Source organism: Natrix helvetica (genome assembly GCF_964273705.1).
Source record: "Natrix helvetica genome assembly, chromosome: 1".
Classification (NCBI taxonomy): Eukaryota; Metazoa; Chordata; class Lepidosauria; order Squamata; family Natricidae; genus Natrix; species Natrix helvetica.
This window is the reverse complement of record NC_138548.1, coordinates 353,610,235-353,632,384: the sequence shown is the minus strand read 5'-3', so window position 1 is coordinate 353,632,384 and position 22,150 is coordinate 353,610,235. Positions and strand designations below refer to the sequence as shown.

Sequence of the window (22,150 nt, the reverse complement as noted above, 5' to 3'; positions counted from 1 at the left end):
ATGGAGGAACTAAGAAAATACATCGATGCCAATCTAGAGTGGGGCTTTATTCAACCCGCAAAATCCAAGGTAGCAGCCCCTGTCCTTCTTCTTTATAATACAGACAGATGGCAGCAACTTAGCCATAGCAGCAATACTTTTGCAGAGGGATCCAAAAGGACAACTCCTGCCTTGTGCCTATGTCTACAAAAAAATTCACTGACACCGAAAGACGTTGGGCCATTTGGGAGAAAGAGGCCTACTCTACTCTCATGGAGACACTTCCTAGAAGGGGAAAAGTGCTTTTCAAGGTCTAGACTGATCACAAAAAATCTCAAAGCCCTGGAAAAAAAACCTCAAATTGTCACCCAAGCAAGTCCACTATGCACAGTACTTCAGGAGATGTAAGCTTGATGTGAAGTATATCCCAGCAGGGAAAAACCTGCTATCAGATGCCATGTCAAGAAAAATGCAATTTGACAGCCATCAGGAGGAAGAGGTCCATGCCATCATTCCCCCTTTACAACTAGCAGCGCAGGTCACCACCAGAGGCCAAGCCAGGTAGCCAACCGATCCTGGCCAGGACAAACTTACCACACTGAATGCAGTGCTGCCTGCTGACTCTGCCTAACTGACAATAAAGACGTCTTAACCATGAGAGATGTACTAGCCTAGAAAGGATCCAAAGTATACGTCCCCTGCTAGCTTGAGTCTACAGGTCCTAAACTGCAGCCAGGATTCAAAGTTAGCCAGCCACTTTGGATTCCTGAAAATCCTGCACATGGCTAGATGACAATTCTGGTGGCTTAAGATGAAAGCAGAAGTGGAAGACTATGTAAAGAGCTGTGCCACCAGGAAAATGAGGCCAGGAAAGCCCCCCCCCCCCCGGACATCTGCAACAGGTGGCAAGCCCAGCCAACCCTGGGAAGAGATCGTAATGGATTTTATCATAGAACTCCCAGAAAGGGGGGGGGGGGGACAAAATAATCTGGACAGTCATTGACTTCTTTTCCAAGCAAACCCACTTTATTGTCTGCTCAAGGTTGCCGTCAGCAAAGAAGCTAGCGAAGCTGTTCGTCAGACTGATCTACGCCTGCACAGTGTACCCCAGAGAATCATCTCTGACCGAGGAGTCCAGTTGACCACCAAATTCTGGAAGGAATTCCTGTGGTCAATCGGGTCCATGCAAGGACTTAGCTCGGCCTTCCATCCAGGCACAAATGGAGCAGCAGAATGTACGAACTCAATGGTGGAACAATACATGCGTTGTTACGTGGGTTACCAACAGGAGAATTGGTCAGACCTGCTACTGTTCACAGAAGTAGCATACAATGATGCTGTGCATAGCAATACTGGATTAACTCCCTTCCAAGTTACCAGCGGCATGGAATTTGTCCCCATGCCTGAACTGCCCCCTCCTCAATGTCTTTAATTGAGTGGATGGACTCTCTGAATAAAGGGTGGGAGAATACAAAATAAGCCCTCGCAGATGCTGTGGATGAATATACAAAACAGGCAGACAAGCACCACTCACTTCAGCCCTCTTTCCATGTGGGAAATAAAATTTTTCTATTCACCAAATACATTCGGTTGAGGCGGTGTAGCAAAAAATTAGGACCTACGCTTTTGGGTCCCTTTCCAATAGTGAAAGTAATTAACCCAGTGACAGTTCAGCTTACCCTCCCCCGTCTGGGAAAGATACATCCTGTTTTCCATTGTAGCTTGCTGAAACTTGTGATTGGGTCTAGGTTGAGACCTCAGATCGAACCATCCCGTCCTCCTATAGTAGTACAAAGAAAGAACCATTATGAAAGAAATATTAGACTCCAGATTGTACAGGGGTTGTTTACAATATTTAGTACAGTGGGACCTCGGATCCCGAACAGCTCAGATCACAAACAATTTGGGTGCCGACCAAAAAATCCACTAAATGTTTCACTCACATCACAAACACATCCAGCTCTGACTTTGCCACCTGGAGAAAGGGATGTGCAGGAGGAGAGAGACACTGGGCCCTTTTCAGTCTGGTGGGGAATGTAATGGTGTGGGAGTATGCCAAATGTCAAGGCTTTTTATTTTGCTATTTGCTATATACGGGGTTGATTGGTTTCTGTATTTTATTGCTTTAATCTCTCTGGAGTCACATTGCATTGGGCTGCCATACACAATCTCTTAATAAAAATACAGACATATCTATAACCCACCTTAACTAGATGTAGAAATACCTCAAGCAGCAGCTAATAAGAGAGTTAATAGCTTTTTCTCTGGCCCAGCATGGCAATTTCCCTGGACGCTGGGAAAAGGAACAACCAAACAACTCCAGAGAAAGGAAGAGCAGATCTCCTCCCTCATGTTTGATACCAAGACATGTTGACTAAAAAAAATAAGGCAAGGAGTAGAAGAATGTGGGTTAGACAGCATCACCACCAGATGGATTCGTAACTGGCTGACCAACCGCACTCAACGTGTAGTCCTCAATGGAACTGCATCTACATGGAGGGAAGTATGCAGTGGAGTACCCCAAGGCTCTGTTTTAGGCCCAGTACTCTTCAACATCTTCATCAATGATTTGGATGAGGGAATAAATGGGGAACTCATCAAATTTGCAGATGATACCAAGCTGGCAGGAATAGCCAACACTCCAGAAGATAGGCTTAAGATACAGAAGGATCTTGACAAACTTGAACATTGGGCACTATCTAATAAAATGAAATTCAATGGTGAAAAGAGTAAGGTTCTACATTTAGGCAAGAAAAACGAAATGCACAGGTACAGTATAGGTGGTACCTTGCTCAATAGTAGTAACTGTGAGAGGGATCTTGGAGTCCTAGTGGAAAACCATTTAAATATGAGCCAGCAGTGTGCAGCAGCTGCCAAAAAAAACCAACACACTGCTAGGCTACGTAAACAGAGGGATAGAATCAAGATCACGTGAAGTGTTAATACCACTTTATAATGCCTTGGTAAGGCCATACTTGGAATACTGCATTCAGTTTTGGTCACCACGATGTAGAAAAGATGTGGAGACTCTAGAAAGAGTGCAGAGAAGAGCAACAAAGTTGATTAGGGGACTGGGGACTAAAACATATGAAGAATGGTTGCAGGAACTGGGTATGTCTAGTTTAATGAAAAGAAGGACTAGGGGAGACATGATCCAATATCTCAAGGGTTGCCACAAAGAAGAGGGTGTCAACCTATTCTCCAAGGCATCTGAGGGTAGAACAAGAAGGAATGGGTGGAAACGAATCAAGGAGAGAAGCAACTTAGAACTGAGAAGAAACTTCCTGACAGTTAGAACAATTAATCAGTGGAACAGCTTGCCTCCAGAAGTTGTGAACCCAACACTGGAAGTCTTTAAGAAGATGTTGGATAGCGAGATGATCTCCGGCAGCCGAAGGTGACAGACGCGTGCCTCGGTGGGCTCCCCTGGATCCTAGGGGAGCACAGGGTGCCTTGGAGTGGCATCCTGCTGTAGGGGCGGCTTGCTGGGACCCCCTGGAACGGCGGCGGCCGCAGGGGGGTCTCCAGCTTTGCCCCAGGAGCCGTGGAGCGCAGGGAGCGTGCGGAATGCCAACGCGCGCTTCGCCGAGCGCAGCCAGGAAGGAAATGACTAATTTGAATGCAGCAGCTGAAGCGCAGTGAGGTGGGGGCTTTCCCCGGGTCTTATACAGTTTAAAACCTTATTGACTGTCTTGCAGTTTTTTCCTGGACTTTGTTTCAACCAGTGGAGGAGTTAAAAGTGGAGGGGGGAGGGAATTTCCACCCCCCTCGGAAAAGCGGCACTTGGAAAATCTCTCCCTTGTGAGGGAGAGAGAGAAAGTTCAAAAAAGTTTAAAATACTTTCACTTCCCTTAATTAATGGGGAAAAAAGGAAAAGAAAACCATTTTTTCCCCTCTCTTTTGACTACAACTGTGAGAGAAAGGATGGTTGAACTGATTCTTCTCTAAGCTATCTATGGGAATTCTGATTTTGCTGTTTCCTGACCACCGGTGCTGGCTGAGTCAAGATGGCTCACATCATCTTTCTTCTTTGTCTGTGAGCATGAGACTCCTCCCTTGAAAGACTTTGTTTGCCTTGATTTAATTTCCACCCCAGAGATCTCCAGGAGCATCTTCAAACAAACTTTTCCCCGGATTTGGAATGTTTTGATCCACCCATCTGCTTTGGTCTTGAATTAAACAACTTATTCTCCTTTGGACTTGCCTGTTTGGTGGCCTCTACCGGCTGTGCTTTCCTACGGACACCATTCCCTGTATAGAACAATAATTATCTCCGAGCTTCATGATGGGTCCAAAAAAATTACCACCTGGAAAGGCCTCATCGGCCCCAACATCTTCTACGTCCAGCGCCATTGCCCACCAGTCGCAGTTGGGGTCTTTTCTACAACCTAAAGCCCCTGAAGAGAGTTCAAAGGATTTCTCTACTCAGCAGATGCTTCAGGCCCTCTTAAAGGGAGAGGATGAAATGAAAAAACAGTTGCAGGACTTAAATGATCAGCTCAGAGAGACACAACAAAAAACTTCACAGAACGAGCAGCGGATAGGTGTACTGGAGGAGCGTGCGGTTGGGATGAGGAGTGGCCTGGAGGCAATCCAAAGGGGGAATATAGAATTTGAGAATCATATGATAAAAACAGAATTTGAAAGGATGTCTTTTTTTCTTAGGTTTCAAAATTTACCAGAAGTTGAGAACGAAGATCTTAAAGAGATCATGACCACAATGTTAGCAGAATATATTAACAGAGATAAACAACAGCTTGGGTGGGATATTGATTTGATTTATAGGACTAACTCAGCCTATGCAAGAACACATAATGTCCCAAGGGAAATTCATGTTAAATTTCTTAGAAAAGCCACAAGAGATGAGGTTCTAGGTCCTAGAATCTAGGAGCTCAAAGGGGAGGACCATTAAAATATAAGGATAAAGAAATAGCCATTCTTAAGCAGATCCCAAAGAAAGTAAGAGATAAGAGAAGGAAATATACCTTCTTAGCAAAAAATTTATATAATAATGGGATCTGGTTCAGGTGGCTGTTACCAGAAGGCATGTTGATTTTTTGGGAGGGCAGTAGAATTAGAATTAATACAGTTGCGGAAGCAGAGGCTTTCATGAAAAAACATACTGCTCTATTAGGTGATGTGGGGGATCCTATGCAAGATACAAAGCAGGGAGGGGCTGAGGCTCTGCCAGTGGATGGGGTGGGTGGGAAGAGGAGACAACAAGAAGACTCAGAATACAAAAGTGAATTGAAACACTATTGCAAATGTTGTTACAACGTATTTTTAAGGAAGTGACAAAAGTAAAATGATTGAAACATACTGATGATTTGGTGTTAAACTTAAAACTGCTAATATCTATGTAAATGTTCATAGTTTTCTATTTTTCCTTTTTGTAAAAGTTGCGAGACCCGGGGGGCTTCTCCCCCCCCCCCCCCCGCACGATGTAGCTGTCAAAATGTTCCATAACCTTTTACCCTTTTTCCTTTGTAAAATTTTTTAAAACCAATAAAAATTTTAAGAACAAAAAAAAAAAGATATTGGATAGCCACTTGTCTGAAACAGTATAGGATTTCCTGCCTAGGCAGGGGGTTGGACTAGAAGACCTCCAAGGTCCCTTCCAACTCTACTATTGTATTATTGTATTGTAAGAAATTAAATGGTTAATTTCCCAACTGGGCTTCCAAAGAGAGTAGAGAAATGAAATTCAAGATTCCTCTACAGACATCAATTTTTGCTTCATATGGAATTTCTTGTGTACACCAAGAGAGGACTTTTGTGTGAAACACTTCCCACAATCTGGACATTTGAATGGTTTCTCCCCTGTGTGTAACCTTACATGATTTATAAGGCCAGACCTACTACTGAAATCTTTCCCACAATCTGGACACTCATATGGTTTCTCCCCTGTGTGTAACCTTGCATGATTTATAAGACTAGACCTACTACTGAAATCTTTCCCACAATCTGGACACTCATATGGTTTCTCCCCTGTGTGTAACCTTACATGATTTATAAGGCTAGACTTACTACTGAAATCTTTCCCACAATCTGGACACTTGAATGGTTTCTCCCCTGTGTGTAACCTTATATGATTTATAAGGCTAGACCTGATACTGAAATCTTTCCCACAATCTGGACACTTAAATGGTTTCTCCCCTGTGTGTAACCTTACATGGTTTATAAGGCTAGACCTGAAACTGAAATCTTTCCCACAATCTGGACACTCATATGGTTTCTCCCCTGTGTGTAATCTTACATGGTTTATAAGGCTAGACCTGATACTGAAATCTTTCCCACAATCTGGACACACATATGGTTTCTCTCCTGTGTGAGTCCTCTGGTGTATTACAAGCTTAGAATTCTGCTGGAAACTTTTTCCACAATCCAGGCACTCATATGGTTTTACTCCAGTGTGAGTCCTTCGGTGTATCACCAGATCTGAATTATGACTGAACCTTTTCACACAATCTGGACACTCATATGGTTTCTCTCCCATGTGAGTCCTCTGGTGCATCACAAGCTTAGAATTGTGCTGGAAACGTTTCCCACAATCTAGACACTCATATGGTTTTTCTCCTGTGTGAGTTCTCTGGTGTAGTTCCAACTCGGAATTCCAATTAAAACCTTTCCCACAATCTGAACACACATATGGTTTTTCTCCTGTGTGAGTCCTCTGGTGTATCACAAGCTTCGAATTCTGCTGGAAACCTTTCCCACAATCCAGACACTGATATGGTTTTTCTCCAGTGTGAGTTCTCTGGTGTATCATCAGGTTGGAATTCTGACTGAAACTTTTCCCACAATCCGGACATTGAAACGGTTTTACTCCTGTGTGAGTTCTCTGGTGTATCACAAGCTTAGAACTCTGCTTGAAACCTTTTCCACAATCACTACATTTATACGGTTTCTCTCCTGTGTGTGTCCTGTGGTGTTCCACCAGGTTGGAATTCCAACGGAAACTTTTCCCACAATCCAGGCACTCATATGGTTTCTCTCCTGTGTGTCTCCTTTGATGTTCCACCAGCTGGGAATTCTGTCTGAAACTTTTCCCACAATCCAGGCACTCATACGGTTTTTCTCCTGTGTGAATTCTCTGGTGTTTCACTAGGTAAGAACTCTGAATGAAACGTTTCCCGCAATCGGGACACTCATATGGTTTCTCACCTGTGTGAATCCTCTGGTGTTCCACCAGGTAGGAAGTCCGGATGAAACTTTTCCCACAATCCAGGCACTCATATGGTTTTTCTCCAGTGTGAGTCCTCCGGTGCATCACAAGGTTCGAATTCTTACTGAACCTTTTCCCACAGTCCGGGCACTCATATGGTTTCTCTCCTGTGTGTGTCCTCTGGTGTATCACCAGGTTGGAATTCTGATTGAAAGATTTCCCACAAACAGGACATTTATATAGTTTCTCTCCTGTCTGTGTCATTTGGTGTTCCATCGGGTGGGAATTTTAACTGAAACTTTGCCCACAAACTGGACATTCAAAGAGTTTCTCCCCAGTGTGAGTCCTCTGGTGTTTCACCAGATTCAAATGAATGCTAAACATTTTGCCACATTGGGAGCACTGGTAAAGCTTTTCTCCAGTATGGATTCTTCCATGAATCACGAGGAATCTTTTCTGAGAAAAGGTTTTGCCACACTTCAAACATTTGTATGGCTTATCATACACAACAAGATGGATCTTGTTGTGGAGAATCAGAGTGATCTGCAATCTTCCTCAAAGGCTTTCATTAATGCCAGCCAATTTTGACTATACATGGCAGCTCTATTTTTTTCCAGCTCAAAACTTTGTTTTTGTTATTCTTTCCCTTGTTTCTCATCTGCTGAGGAAGTAGAATTTTTAAACTTTCCAGAAGAATTGAGAAATATTTTGAATGATGGCTTATTTTGCACTTCATTGCTGCTTCTCATTCTCTGTTGTCCAGAGTGCTCTTCTTGCCATCTTCTTTCTCTGTAAGATTAATATAAAGGTGTTAGCTTCATTATTGTTTGAAAATGGCTGCAGGACATGTGAAAGCAGAAAAATATATATCCAATATATGAATATTATCATGAAAAAACCAACACTAATATTCTATTTTAATCTCTGATATTAATTATGATTGCTATGGCATATAGAAGCCTAACAAGATCCAAGTTCAATTATCAATGCCATCATAAAATTCTCTTTTTCAATCAATCAGTCAATCAATCAGAATACAGTAGAAAAGGACCTTGGAGGTCTTCTAGTCCAGCTCCATCCTCCAGCAGATGTATGGTATAATATCACACTTAATTTTTTGACTTGGGTAAATACACTCAGGTATGCACGCATGTGAGCATGGAAATACACACCTATGAATGTATGTAGACAATCTATGCATATCTCGGTGTGCAAAATTTCCCAAACTGCATTCATCTAAGTTTAGAAGGGGGGGGGGGGGAGGAAGGGACTCTAGTAGGTGAAAAGGTGCCCAACTCCTATTCAAGATATAAAGCGTCTGTTTTGCCCATTAAACTCCTTGCTTCCCAGGAAAACCAGGTGTCAATAAAAATCACAAGAAATCAACAGGTAGGTGAAAGCTGGTGTTTAAAATGGGCGTTAGGGAAATATGAAATAAATGTTGTTTTTAAATCTCTCAGCACAAAATCACAGGCAGAAGTTTTAAATCGAGCAGCAGCCCCAGAGGAATAAAATCTAAAATAAAAGAATATGCTGCAGCAACCCACAGGTTTCAGCCTCGTGGCTTCCTCTGCTTTATATGCCGTAGAGGAAACCAAAGGGCCGGACTTTCTCCCGGCTTCTCCTCCGAACTGCCGTCCACTCACCTCCCAGGAGCCGCTTCGACTCTCCAAGGAGCACAAGAGGCTCCGCCGACGCCATTATCCTCCCGTGGCTGAGCCGGAAAAGGAAGTTCCTCGGCCCTTCCCCTCCTCGTCACTCTACAGCTCTATCATTTCAACCCGTTCAATCTCAGCCTTCCCTAGAATAGCTCAATTTCCGCAGTACCGAGTGTTGCCTCTCTCTAGCGCGCCATCTACCGATAAAAGCCTGAAGAACATGCTCGTTCTACCCTAAGGCGTTTGAAGATGTTCTCATTGATTCCGAACTTCCTTAAGTGCCGGCAATTCCCATTCGATTCCCACCGAAGTTATCGGCACCTTTTCTCCCTGAGGCTTCATCCCCAAAACTTTTCTTTCAGATCCCCCCAAGAGGGCATCCATTGTCCCTGGAGCTGAGCCCGAAGCTTCTTTTACCAGAAGCTGCAACCAAATCAAAGGAAAGCTTCCTTTCGGGGGTGGGTGGGGGGCTAGAGGTGACGTGCAAATAGAAAAAGAGAGTGTGTACCTCCCTTGGCTCCAACCAGCTTTTCCTCGGGGGGGGGGGGGAGTGTGCAGGATAACTGCTTATAAACTTGTCTCTGCAAAGTAGCAAAGCTGTTAAGACTGTAGCTTGTCTCTTCTGCGATTTTATTTTCGCTTACTTCCCAATTTAGTTCTCAAGCTGGGTATTTCTTCTTGGTGCCCCATCCTTGCTTAGCAATGGATATTCCGGGGCCAATTGGTGTTGCAACCAGAGGACCACCCCTATTTCTTTTCCAAGCTCAAGAGAGGGCTGGAAGAGTAATTCCCCTCCCTTCTGGACAATTGGCATCCTGGCCGGCTTTATGCCTCCAACAGCAGTTTGTAATGCTTAAGAAAACCATGAGAGGTTTTCCTGGCAGAGCAGTTCAAGGCATTGCTGCAGATTAAGATCACTTATAAGTTCATCTGAAGAGGGCAAGGAAAGGTTGGCAGCCTTTGATTTCAACTCACCCTCTGCTTGCAGCTCTGACTTTGCCACCCGGAGAAAAGGCTGTGCAGGAGGGAAGACACTGGGCCCTTCTCAGTCTGGCTTCAGGCCAGGGCACATCACCAAAACTGCATTGGTTACAATTCTCATGGACTGTTGTTAGGTTTGAGATTGAAGGAATAGTCATTATGTCCCTCCTAGACCTCTCATCTGCTTTCAATAACAATGACCATGACGTCCTCCTGGACCGGCTTTGGAGACAGGAAATGGGAGGAACTTTTATTATTCTACTTCTTTCTACTTCTCTCTCTATGCCATGTTTTAGTCCATGTGGGTAGAAGAGGGGCCGAATCTTGACCCCTGCAATTTGAGGTGCCTCAGGGGTCAAGGCTTTCGCTGCTTGCTTGTTAACATCTACCTGAAACCGCTAGAAGCCATCCATACTACGATACCCAATTATGTACAGGTGGCCTTAGATTGGGGACGCGGCGACTCAGTGGCTAAGATGCCGAGCTTGTGGATCAGAAAGGTTGGCACTTCAGTGGTTCAAATGCCTAGCACTGGCTCATCGGCTTTGAAATGGAGATAAGCACCACCCCCTAGAGTCGGGAACGACTAGCACATATGTGCAAGTGGAGCCTTGACCTTTTGGGCTTAGACATATCATTTCATTTAGAGATCTTTTGAAGATATAACAGCACTGAAAAGGTGACTTATGGTAGCTTTTCACACTTACCACCATTGCAGCATCCCTAAGGTGATGTGATCAAAATAGGGACAATTGGCAATTGACATATTTGTGACAGTTGCTGTCTCCTGGGGCCATGTAATCACTTTTTGTGACTTGAGCTGGCCCACAAACTCGGGGTCCACTTGCACGCACGACTTCTGCTTGAAGCAGCCACGGCGGGGGAGGAGATTTGCACAGATTCATCTAGTGCACCAATTGTGCCCCTTTCCCAGCCCGGCAGCTTGATTTGATATCTGGTTTTTGTTTATACGTATTTGGTTTTTATAGTTGTAATGCAATGATTGATTGAGAGCCGGCCAGTGTTTGTTGTAACATGGATGGCTGCATAAATATTTTAAATAAATCAGAGAATAAAAAGAGATGAATCCCCCAAATCTCCGCCTTTGGGCTGTGCTTTTGCAAGTTGCTTGAGGCACTCTACACATTTAATTATCAAATTTATTTGCTGCTAGCTCTGCGGTTAACTTCTCCAAATTAATTCCTTTCAAGGGGAAAGATTACCAGTTTGGAGAAGGAATAGCACCGAGCATGAATGTAGTTATAGTAAGACCAGAAGGCCTGGTTGACTTCTAATTTGAACAAAAGGAAGATTCACCTTTTTGCAATTCCCAGACGATCCAAAGGCCATCAACCTTGATAGAAGTATGCTACATTTGCAGGGCAAGTACATGTTAAATGTCGAGGTTTTGCATTTTGCAATATATGGTGTTTATTGGGTTTTGTATTAAGGTTTTATTGCTGTAAACCGTGTCGAGTCACCATTAGTTGGGCTGCCATATACATTTTCTTGCTAAATAAAAATACAGAACAATTGGAAAGGATCTTGGAGGTGCTCAAGGAGGAGACACTATACCCATGATGGCGAACCTATGGCACGCGTGCCAGAGGTTGCCTGCAGTGCCCGCTCTGTAGGCACGTAGGCTGTCGCCAGCTACTCTTCTGATTTCCGGCTTGCACATTCGTGCCAGCCAGCTGGTCTTCACTGTAACGCCAGAAAACAGCCCCAAAACAGCCAAAACCAAAGGCATTTTTCAGGCCGTGTTGAGGCTGTTTTTCAGGACAAAAGTGGCCTGAAAAAAAATGACCAAATAAAGGCTTGAGCACGTGGGCCAGCTGGCCGGCTTCCACCAGGTGAGTTTCCGGCACTCTGACACATGCATGCATGCATGCGCTGTCCAGTTTGGCACTCGGTGCTGAAAAGGTTCACCATCACTGCCCTACATTATTGTGGTATATACATACATACATACTACATATTCTACATGCATGTAGAAATAAGTCAAGGCGGCAAACATACCTAATGAACATCCAAAATGGCTTCCTCTGGCCCAGCAAAGCAGTAGCCCTCAGCTCTGTCAAAGGGAACTATCTCACTCGGACAGAGAAAGAAAGCTCAGCCGAGATGAGAGGAAGGAAAGAAAAAGGTAGAAGAAAGGAAGCCAAGATCAAAGGATGGTAGGCTAAAATGTATGAAGAACGGTTACAAGAATTAAGCATGGCTAATCTAGTGAAAGACAAGAACCAGGTGTGACATAATAGCAGCCTTCCAATATTTGAGAGGCTGTCAAAAAGGACGGACGGACGGGGGGACACAAACTATTTTCCAAAGGACTCGAAGGCCAAAGAAACTATGGGACACCGATCAAGGAAACATTCAAACTAGAAACGAGGAGAATTTTAAGACAGTCGGAACAATCAACCAATGGAAGAGCTTGCCTTAAAAAGATGTCTGAACTTTGTATGAAAACACTGCAATCTGGGCGTTTGATTACTCCCCTATGTGTAACCTTACATGCTTTATAAGGCTAGACCTGTAACTGAAATCTTTCCCACAATCGGGACATTCATAAGGTTTCTCTCCTGTGTGAGTCCTCCAGTGTCTCATCAAATGGGAATTCCGATTGAAACTTTTCCCACATTCAAGACACTCAAATGGTTTTTCTCCTGTGTGAGTCCTCTTGTGTATCACCAAGTAGGAATTCTGACTGAAACTTTTCCCACAATCCGTGCACTGATACGGTTTTTCTCCAGTGTGAGTCCTCTGGTGTCTCGATAGGTAGGAATTCAGACTAAAACTTTTCCCACAATCGTGACATTTATATGGTTTCTCTCCTGTATGTGTCGTCTGGTGTTCCACCAGGTGGGAATTCTGACTGAAACTTTTCCCACAAACAGGACATTCAAAGAGTTTCTCCCCAGTGTGAGTACTTTTGTGTTTCACCAGATTGGAATGTATGCTAAACATTTTTCCACAATACAGACAATCATATGGTTTCTCTCCCGTGTGAGTCTTCCAGTGCTTCCCCAGATCAGATTTGCAACTGAAACCTTTCCCACATTTTGAACACTCATATGGTTTTTCTCCTGTGTGAATCCTCTGGTGTATGACCAGGTGAGAATTCTGACTGAAACCTTTCCCACAGTCCAGACACTGATATGGTTTTTCTCCTGTGTGTGTTCTCTGGTGTATCACCAAATTGGAATTCTGACTGAAACTTTTCCCACAGTACAGACACTCGTATGGTTTCTCTCCAGTGTGAGTCTTCTGGTGCTTCACCAGTTCGGACTTAAAACTGAAACCTTTCTCACATTCTGAACACTCATATGGTTTCACTCCTGTATGAGTCCTCTGGTGAATCACCAAGTTGGAATTATGCTTGAAACTTTTCCCACAATCCAGACACTCATAGGGTTTCTCTCCCGTATGAGTCCTCCGGTGAATCACCAAGTTGGAATTATGCTTGAAACTTTTCCCACAATCCAGACATGGATACCAATTGTTCCCTGTGTGAGTTCTCTGGTGCACCACCAGGTGAGAATTCCACCTAAATCTTTTCCCACATTCTAGGCACTCATATGGTTTTTCTCCTGTGTGAATACTCTGATGTTCCACCAAATGGGAATTCTGCCTGAAACTTTTCCCACAGTACAGACACTCATAGGGCTTTTCTCCTGTGTGAGTCCTCCGATGATTCACCAGGTTGGAATTGTCTTGGAAACATTTCCCACAATCCGAACACTCATATGGTTTTTCTCCTGTGTGAGTCCGCCGATGTCTCACGAGATTAGAATTCTGTCTAAAACATTTCCCACAGTCTGCACACTCATATGGTTTCTCTCCTGTGTGAGTCCTCTGGTGTATCTCCAGATTTGAATTCTGACTGAAACTTTTCCCACAATCAGGACATTCAAAGGGTTTCTCCCCAGTGTGAATCCTCTTGTGTCTCACCAGATTGCAATGCATACTAAATCTTTTGCCACATTGGGAGCATTGATAGAGCTTCTCCCCTGTATGGGTCCTTCCATGAGTCACAAGGAAGCTTTTCCGAGTAAAGCTTTTGCCACACTCCAAACATTTGTATGGTTTTTCATTGGGTGTATCCTCTCGTCCATAATCAGCTGTGATCTGCATTCTGTGTTTGTCCCACATTAGGGAGTCTGTTGGGATTTTCTAACATTAATATTCTTGGATTCTTGAGGCAAAAAAGTTTTCTGATCTTCTGCCTGGTGGTTGTTTGATCCTTTCCTTCCTCAAAGGCTTGCCAATTTTGGCTACCCACTGAATATATTTCCTCCCACTCACTTCCAGGTGTTCCCCATTCTTTCTATATTTAGAAATTATCCTCAACTTTTCATGTAATGTTTTCTTCAGTTCCATACACTCTATTTTTTCCAGGTCAAATTTTTGTTCTTGTTATTCTTTCCCCTCGTCTCTCATCTGCTGAGGAAGAAGAGTTTTTACACTTTGCAGAGGAATTGAAAAAGATTTTGATTGATGGTTTATTTTGCATTTTAATGCTGCTTCTCATTCTCTGTTGTCCAGCGTGCTCTTCTTGGCATCCTCTCTCTCTCTGTAAGATTAATATAAATGGGTTAGTTTTATTATTGTTTAAAAAATGGCTGCAGGACATATATAAGCAACAAAAAAACACCCCATAGACTAGTATGAAAAAATAAACATCAAAAATCTCTTTTTTAATCTCTAATATTACTTATGATAAAGATAAAGGTTCCTTTCGCACATACGTGCTAGTCGTTCCTGACTCTAGTGAGTGGTACTCACCTCCGTTTCTAAGACGAAGAGCCAACACTGTCTTATGACAATTCCGTGGTCATGGGGCCAGCATGACTACACGCTGGAGGCACACATGGGACGTGATGTGGCACGCGGTGCCTCCATGGCTAAGAAGCATGTTGATCAGAAAGGTTGGCAGTTCGGCGGTTCGAATCCCTAGTGCCAGGTAACGGAGTGAGATCCCATTATTTGTCCCAGCTTCTGCCAACCTAGCAGTTTGAAAACATGTAAAAATGCAAGTAGAAAAATAGGAACCACCTTTGGTGGGAAGGTAACAGCGTTCCATGCGCCTTCTGCGTTTAATCATGCTGGCCATATGACCACGGAGACATCTTCAGACAATCCTGGCTTTTCGGTTTTGAAACAGAGATGAGCACCGCCCCCTAGAGTCGGGAACAACTAGCACGTATGTGCGAGGGGAACCTTTAACTTTACCTTTATTACTTATGATTGATTTGAAGTATAGAAAACTAACAAGATTCAAGTTCAAATATTGACTCAATCATAAGCATCTATTTTGTCCATGAAACTCCTTGCTTGCCAGGAAAAAAACATGTCAATAACAGAAATCAAATGTTATGTGACGGCTGAAGTAGATGGGCAGTTATCAATTATGAAAACTATATGAAGATTTCTTTAAATGTCCCAAATCTGCTAGCAGAAAATTATAGGCAGCAGTTTTAAATTGTGCATTCATTTTAATGGATTAGTTTTAATATTATTGTTTAAAAAAATAAATGCAGAACATGTGAAAGCAACAAAAAAACAACCACCATGTGTATTCATGAAAAAAGAAACACCAAAATTCTGGTTTCACCTCTAAAATTAATTATGATTCATGTGGGACATAGACAACTAGCGAGATCCAATATCAAATATTGACTCAATGATAAGATTATCTTTTCTGCTTGGGTAAATCACTCCTATATGCATGCATATGAGCTCAAAATACAAACCTATCAATTTGTGTATGTAGACCGTATATGTATATTTCAGTGTGCAAAATGTTCCAGAAGTGCATTTGCTCAAATCTTTTGATCTAATTTTAGAAAGGTGGGGACACTAACAGATGAAATGATGCCCAAATCCTAGGCAAGATTTAAAGTATCCCATTTGCCTATGAAACGCCTCGCTTGCTGGGGGAAAAAACATGTCAATAAAATCACAAGGAATCAAGTGATTCGTGAAGGGTGAGGGAGGCGGGTGGTTAAGAAATATGAAAAATATATCAAGATTTCTTTAAATCTCCCAAATCTCCCAGCAGAAAAGTCACAGGCAGAAGGTTTTAAATCCTGCAGCCCCAGAGGAATAAAATTTGGGGAGGGAAAGAATATGCAACAGCAGCCCAAATGTTTCAGCATTGCCCCTTCGCTGCTTCCAGGTCGTGGAGGAAGCCAAGCGGCCCGACTTTCTCCCGGCTTCTCCTCCGACCTTTCCTCCACTCACCTCCCGGGAGCCGCTTCGACCCTCCAAAGAGCACAAGAGGCTCAGCCAACACCATTATACTCCCGTGGGTGACCCGGAAGAAGAGCTTCCTATGGCCTTCGCCTCCTTGTTTCTCTCTCTAGATACGCTCTAGCAATCCACTACTCTGTCATTTCAACCCGTTCAATCTTAGCCTCACCCACTTCCCTAGAATAGCTCAGTCGCCGCTGCACCGTGTTGCCTCTTTGTAAAGCGCCACCTAGTGACATCTGGCGTAAGAACATGCTCGTTTGAAGATGTTCTCATTGATTAAGTGGTTCCTTAAGTGCCATCAAGTCCTGTTCGACTCCCGTTAAGCTCATCGAAAGCTTTTCTCCCTGAGGCTCCATCTCCACACCTTTTCTTTCAGGTCCCCCGAGAGGACATCCATTGTCCCTGGAGCTGAGGCTGAAGCTTCCTTTCCCAGAAACGGCAACTAAACCAAAGGAAAGCGCTCTTTTGGGGGTGGGTGGGGGGGCTAGAAATGAGGTGCAAATAGGAAGAGAGAAAGTGCACCTCCCTTGGTTTCCCATAGCTTTTCTCCTTGGATTTGTACGTGTGTGTGTGTGTGTGATTGTGCAGGATAACTCCTCAAAACCTGCCTCTGCCACTTAGAGAAGCTGTAAGACTGAAACTTGACCCCTTGTCTCTCCTGTGATTTTAGTTTCTTTTACTAACCAGCATGGTATATCCTGTTGGTGCTCCACCCCTTCTTAGCAATGGAAAGTCTGGCACCAATTGTCTATGGGGATTCTCAGTCAGCCAGGTCATGATATCAATGGAATTCCAGAAAAATTACAGGAAGCATTTTGTTTCAACATGAGGTGCGGACAACAGAGACTCATTTCCAACAGCCTGCGCCTGTCTTGAACAGTGAAGGGACACGGGACAGAAAACATCCTGCGGCCAGGAAGGCTCCACACCCATTTGCACTACTCAGGTGTCCCGGAGAACAGAGATATACCTCCAGGTGGCCTCAAAAGACTCTAGGAAAGAATGCAAATGGCCAGCTGTCTGCAAGGCCTAGGAATCCTTCTACTCCCCCACCATCCAGTCAGACCTGAAGAAGCTTCTTGGATGAGAAGCGAAACGTCTTCAAAGACAAACTAGAAAGTCAAGTTGCCTCCTGATAAAGCAGCTCTTGTCAGGGTTCCAAGTAACAGACCCAATGCAATCAAAACTCCAAAGCCAAGCTGCTCCTCAAAGTCCAGATTTATTAGGCATGTCATATTGGCACATCTGGTGAAAACCCGACTCTGAAGGTCCCGAGGTTTTCCCCACCCAAATTAAAAATCAAAGTTCTTCCCCCCCACTCCATGTATCCATCACATGGTCACAGTCCCAACTCCAGCTGGTTTCAGTCCACGCCTTCCCAGTACCTGGCGAGAACATCCTTGGTTCCCAGAATGAATTTTATTTTGGATACAGATCCCCAGATATCTCTATTCCCCCCTCCCGTTCCCACAGCTCCAAGCAGCCTTGCTGGGGCAGCCATGTAGAGTTTCCAAAATGGCTTCAGGGTTGACAACACTAGAACTAATTGCTGTTGCAACCCGAGAACCACCCATATTCTTTTCCATGACAGGAGAGGACTGGAAGAGTAATTTCTCCCCTTCTGGACAGTTCCCATCCTGGACGGCTTTATGCCTTTACCAGCAGTTAAGTCATGAGAGGTTTTCCTGGTGGAGGAGTTCAAGGCATTGCTGCAGATTCAGATCTTTTCTAACTGCAGCTGAAGAGGGCCATGAAGGGTTGGCAGCTTGGGACTACAACTCACCTTCTGCTTGCAGCTTTGACTTTGCCACCTGGAGAAAGGGCTGTGCAGGAGGAAAGAGACACTGAGCCCTTTTCAGTCTGGTAGGGAATGATGGTGGGGAATGTAATGGTGTGGGAGTATGCCAGATGTGAAGGCTTTTTGCTATTTGCTATATATGGGGTTGATTGGTTTCTGTGTTAAGGTTTTATTGCTGTAAGCTGTCTGGAGTTAAATTGAGTCAAATTGCCATACACAATTTTTTAATAAATAAAAATACATACATACATACATGTCAGTGGTGGGTTTCAATTTATTTTACTATCGGTTTGCTCGCTCGCCTCTACATTTCTGCGCATGCGCAGAAGCGTCTGGGCTGGTGGGCGGAACTTCCCATCACTTCCCCTACCAGTTCGTCCGATCCAGGACAAACCAACACAAACTCACTTCCGATACATACCGTATTTTTCGGACTGTATTACGCACCAAGATTTTGAAGAGATAATTTTTTTAAAAAGGTTTTTACCCTCCCCGGTCCCCAGGAGCACTCTGCAAGCCTCCCATACCCTCTGCATGCCCCATTTTTTTGTGAAAAACGGGGTATGAAGAAAGTTTGGGAGGCCTATAGAGTGGTCCTGGGGACTGGGTAGGGCAAAAACACCCCCATTTTTGCCAAAAAAAAGCTCTTTTGCTCGTTTTTCCTATCCCTATCCCCAGGAACACTTTGCAGGCCTCCCAAATCCTCTGTGTGCCCATTTTTGTGAAAACGGGATGCACAGGGTGGAGTTTCAGGCCAAAAATGTGCATTCAGTGTATAAGACGCACCCAGATTTCCACCCTTTTTTGCGCGGGGTGTGTGTGTGTGTGTGCATCTTATACTCCGAAAAATACGGTACGTATCTATAACCTGCCTTTATTATATGTAGGAAAAACTCAAGGTGGCAAACATAAGATCTCAGCACCTTTTCTCTGGCCCAGCATTCCCTTCAACACTGTGAAAAGGAACAACCACACAACTCCAGAGAAAAGAAGCACAGATCTCCTCCCTCATGTTTGATACTAATGCATGTTTGACTAAAAAGAATAGGGCAAGAAATTTAATGGTTAATTTCTAAACCGGGCTTCCAAAGAGAGAAGAGAAACGAAGTTCAAGATTCCTCTACACACATCAAATTTTGCTTTATATGAAATTTCTTGTGTGCGGTAAGAGAGGAATTTTGTGTGAAACACTGCCCACAATCTGGACATTTGAATGGTTTCTCCCCTGTATGTAACCTTACATGATTTATAAGGCTAGATCTAATACTGAAATCTTTCCCACAATCTGGACACTCATATGGTTTTTCTCCTGTGTGAGTCCTCCAATGTATCACCAAGCCAGAATTGCGAATGAAACTTTTCCCACATTCAGGACACTCATATGGCTTTTCACCTGTGTGAATTCTCTGGTGTTTAACCAGATAGGAATTCTGACTGAAACCTTTTCCACAAAATAGACACTCATATGGTTTCTCTCCGGTGTGAGACCTCTGGTGTAACATTAGATGAGAATTCTGACTGAAACTTTTCCCACAATCCAGACACTCATAGAGCTTCTCTCCTGTGTGGATCCTCTGGTGTATCACTAAGTCGGAATTTCGAATGAAACTTTTCCCACACTCGAGACACTCATATGGTTTTTCTCCTGTGTGAGTCCTCTGGTGTATCACTAGGGTAGAATTCCAATTGAAACTTTTACCACACTCCAGACATTGATATGGTTTGTCCCCTGTGTGAGACCTCTGGTGTACTACCAGGTGGGAATTCCGATAGAAACCTTTCCCACAATCTGGACACTTATATGGTTTCTCTCCTGTGTGAGTCCTGCGGTGTTGCACAAGGTGTGAATTTCGAATGAAAGTTTTCCCACACTCCAGACACTCAAATGGTTTTTCTCCTGTGTGAATCCTCTGGTGTATCAACAGGTCAGAATTCCAATTGAAACCTTTTCCACAATCAGGACATTCAAATGGTTTCTCTCCCGTGTGAGTCCTCTGGTGGATGAGCAGTTTGGAATTCCTACTAAAAAGTTTCCCACAATCCAGACACTCATATGGTATCTCTCCAGTGTGAGTCCTCTGGTGTATCACCAGGTTGGCATTCTGACTGAAACTCTTCCCACAATCGGGACACTCATACGGTTTTTCTCCTGTGTGAGTCCTCTGGTGTATCACCAACTTGGAATTCTGCTTGAAACTTTTCCCACAATCAGGACACTCATATGGTTTCTCTCCCGTGTGAGTCCTCTGGTGTATCACCAACTTGGAATTCTGCTGGAAACGTTTCCCACAATCCAGACACTGATATGGTTTCTCTCCTGTGTGAGTCCTCTGGTGTTCCACCAGGTGGGAATTCCGACTGAAACTTTTCCCACAATCTGGACACTCATATGGTTTTTCTCCAGTGTGAGTCCTCTGGTGTACTTCCAACTCGGAATTCCAATTGAAACCTTTCCCACAATCTGGACACTTATATGGTTTCTCTCCCGTGTGAATCCTCTGGTGTATCAGAAGCTTAGAATTCTGCTGGAAACTTTTCCCACAATCCGGACATTCATATGGTTTTTCTCCTGTGTGTCCCCTCTGGTGTATCACCAAGTTCGAATTCTGACTGAAACTTTTTCCACAATCTGGGCACTTATATGGTTTCTCTCCTGTGTGAGTTCTCTGGTGTATCACCAGCTTGGAATTATGCAGAAAACCTTTCCCACAATACAGACACGCATATGGTTTCTCCCCAGTGTGAGTGCTTTTGTGTATCAGCAGGTTGGTGTGCATGCTAAATCTTTTGTCACAATGAGAGCACTGGTAGAGTTTCTCTTTGTTATGGGTCCTTCCACTAATGATGAGAGACCTATTCTGAGAAAAGCTCCCGTGGCACTCTAAACATTTATATGTCTTTTCATGTGGTGGTTCAACTTATGCATCAATCAGATATGATCTGCAATCTTTGTCTTAATTTTTTCCACATTAGGCAGTCTGTGGGATTGCTGGAGGCTGCTCTAAGGCAGAGAAAAATATTTCTGACCTCTTGCCTGGTGTTTGTTTGGTTCAAGCCATTCTTTCCTTCTTCAAAGGCTTTCCTTAATGCCTGCCAGTTTTGGCTATATATGAGACCTCTATTTTTTCCAGCTCAAAACACTGTTCTTGTTATTCTTTCCCTTGTCTCTCATCTGCTTAGGAAGAAGTTTTTAAACTTTCCAGAGGAATTGGAAAATATTGTGAATGGTGGCTTATTTTGCACTTTAATGCTGCTTCTCATTCTCTGTTGCCCAGTGTGCTCTTCTTGGCATCCTCTCTCTCTGTAAGATTTAATATAAAGCAGTTAGTTTCATTATTGTTTAAAAATGGCTGCAGGGCGTGTGAAAGCAGCAAAAAATAAATAAATTCCCCTTCCCATATATTAGCATGAAAAACAAACACTAAAATTATATTTTAACCTTGAAATTAATTACGATTGATTTGGCATATAGAAGCCTAACAAGATCCAGGTTCAAATATCAACGCCTTCATAAAATTCTCTTTTTCAATCCATCAGTTAATCAGAATAGAGTTGAAAGGGAGCTTGGAGGTCTTCTAATCCAATTACCTCCTCAAGCAGATGTACGGTGTAATATTACATTTAAGTGTTTGACTCATGTATGAACGCATATGAGCACAGAAATATACACCTGTGAATGTATGTAGACAATCTATGTGTATCTTGGTGTGCAAAATGTCCCAAAGTCAATTCGCTCTAATTGTTTGATATGTGTTCATGGCAAGACCTATCCATACTACAATGTGCATGCTCCTGTGAACTCCACACAGATACCTGGATCGAGGACCAACTGACCTATATATCGACTACAGTGCCGACTGTATCAACACAATACCAACGGCTCACGCCCCTTTAACCAACCCAACAAGCAACAACCCCAACAACACAATCACCCCAACAACCAAAACTAGGCATGCACACCCCCAAGATCATTCAGCTACAGACCTCAAATGCAAACTACTCAATGCAAGAAGCCTTGCAAACAAAATATCGGAAGTTCTCCTCCTCCTAAATATGGCTCGATTCAACCTTATATTTGTCTGCGAAACATGGTTAAACAAATCCTTTCTAGACTCCATTATCACTACAAGTGACCACCATGCCCACCAGTCTGACTGTGAAATCTGAAGAGGTGGTGGTATTGCTATCTTCTATAAAAAGTCCCTAGATCTGAAAAATATTTAAGTTACCCAAAAGCTTGTTCTTCCTGAGACCGTTATCTGCGATCTGTCACTAAATACCACAATTCGCTTCCTATTACAGAGCCCCTGATTA

The 22,150-nt window shown here is 43.5% G+C and overlaps 1 protein-coding gene across 13 annotated transcripts in view; it reads right to left on the bottom strand.

The window, feature by feature from the left end:
• LOC309385192 (uncharacterized protein) overlaps positions 1-22,150 on the bottom strand; it is a 286,556-nt gene that overhangs the window by 218,015 nt on the left and 46,391 nt on the right. For 3 of the 13 annotated variants that reach the window (XM_081939354.1, XM_081939353.1, XM_081939352.1), the window contains exon 2: positions 17,939-21,137. The exons of 1 other annotated variant lie outside the window; for it this stretch is intronic. In XM_081939354.1, the coding sequence (XP_081795480.1) occupies positions 18,946-20,613 (1,668 nt within the window). In that variant the 5' untranslated portion in view covers positions 20,614-21,137 and the 3' untranslated portion in view covers positions 17,939-18,945. Of the gene's footprint in view, positions 1-5,237; positions 7,934-8,790; positions 8,974-12,129; positions 14,357-16,026; positions 16,147-17,938; positions 21,138-22,150 lie in introns of those variants that run through there. 9 more of the 13 variants (XM_081939343.1, XM_081939344.1, XR_014174174.1 and 6 more) reach the window with 8 other exon arrangements.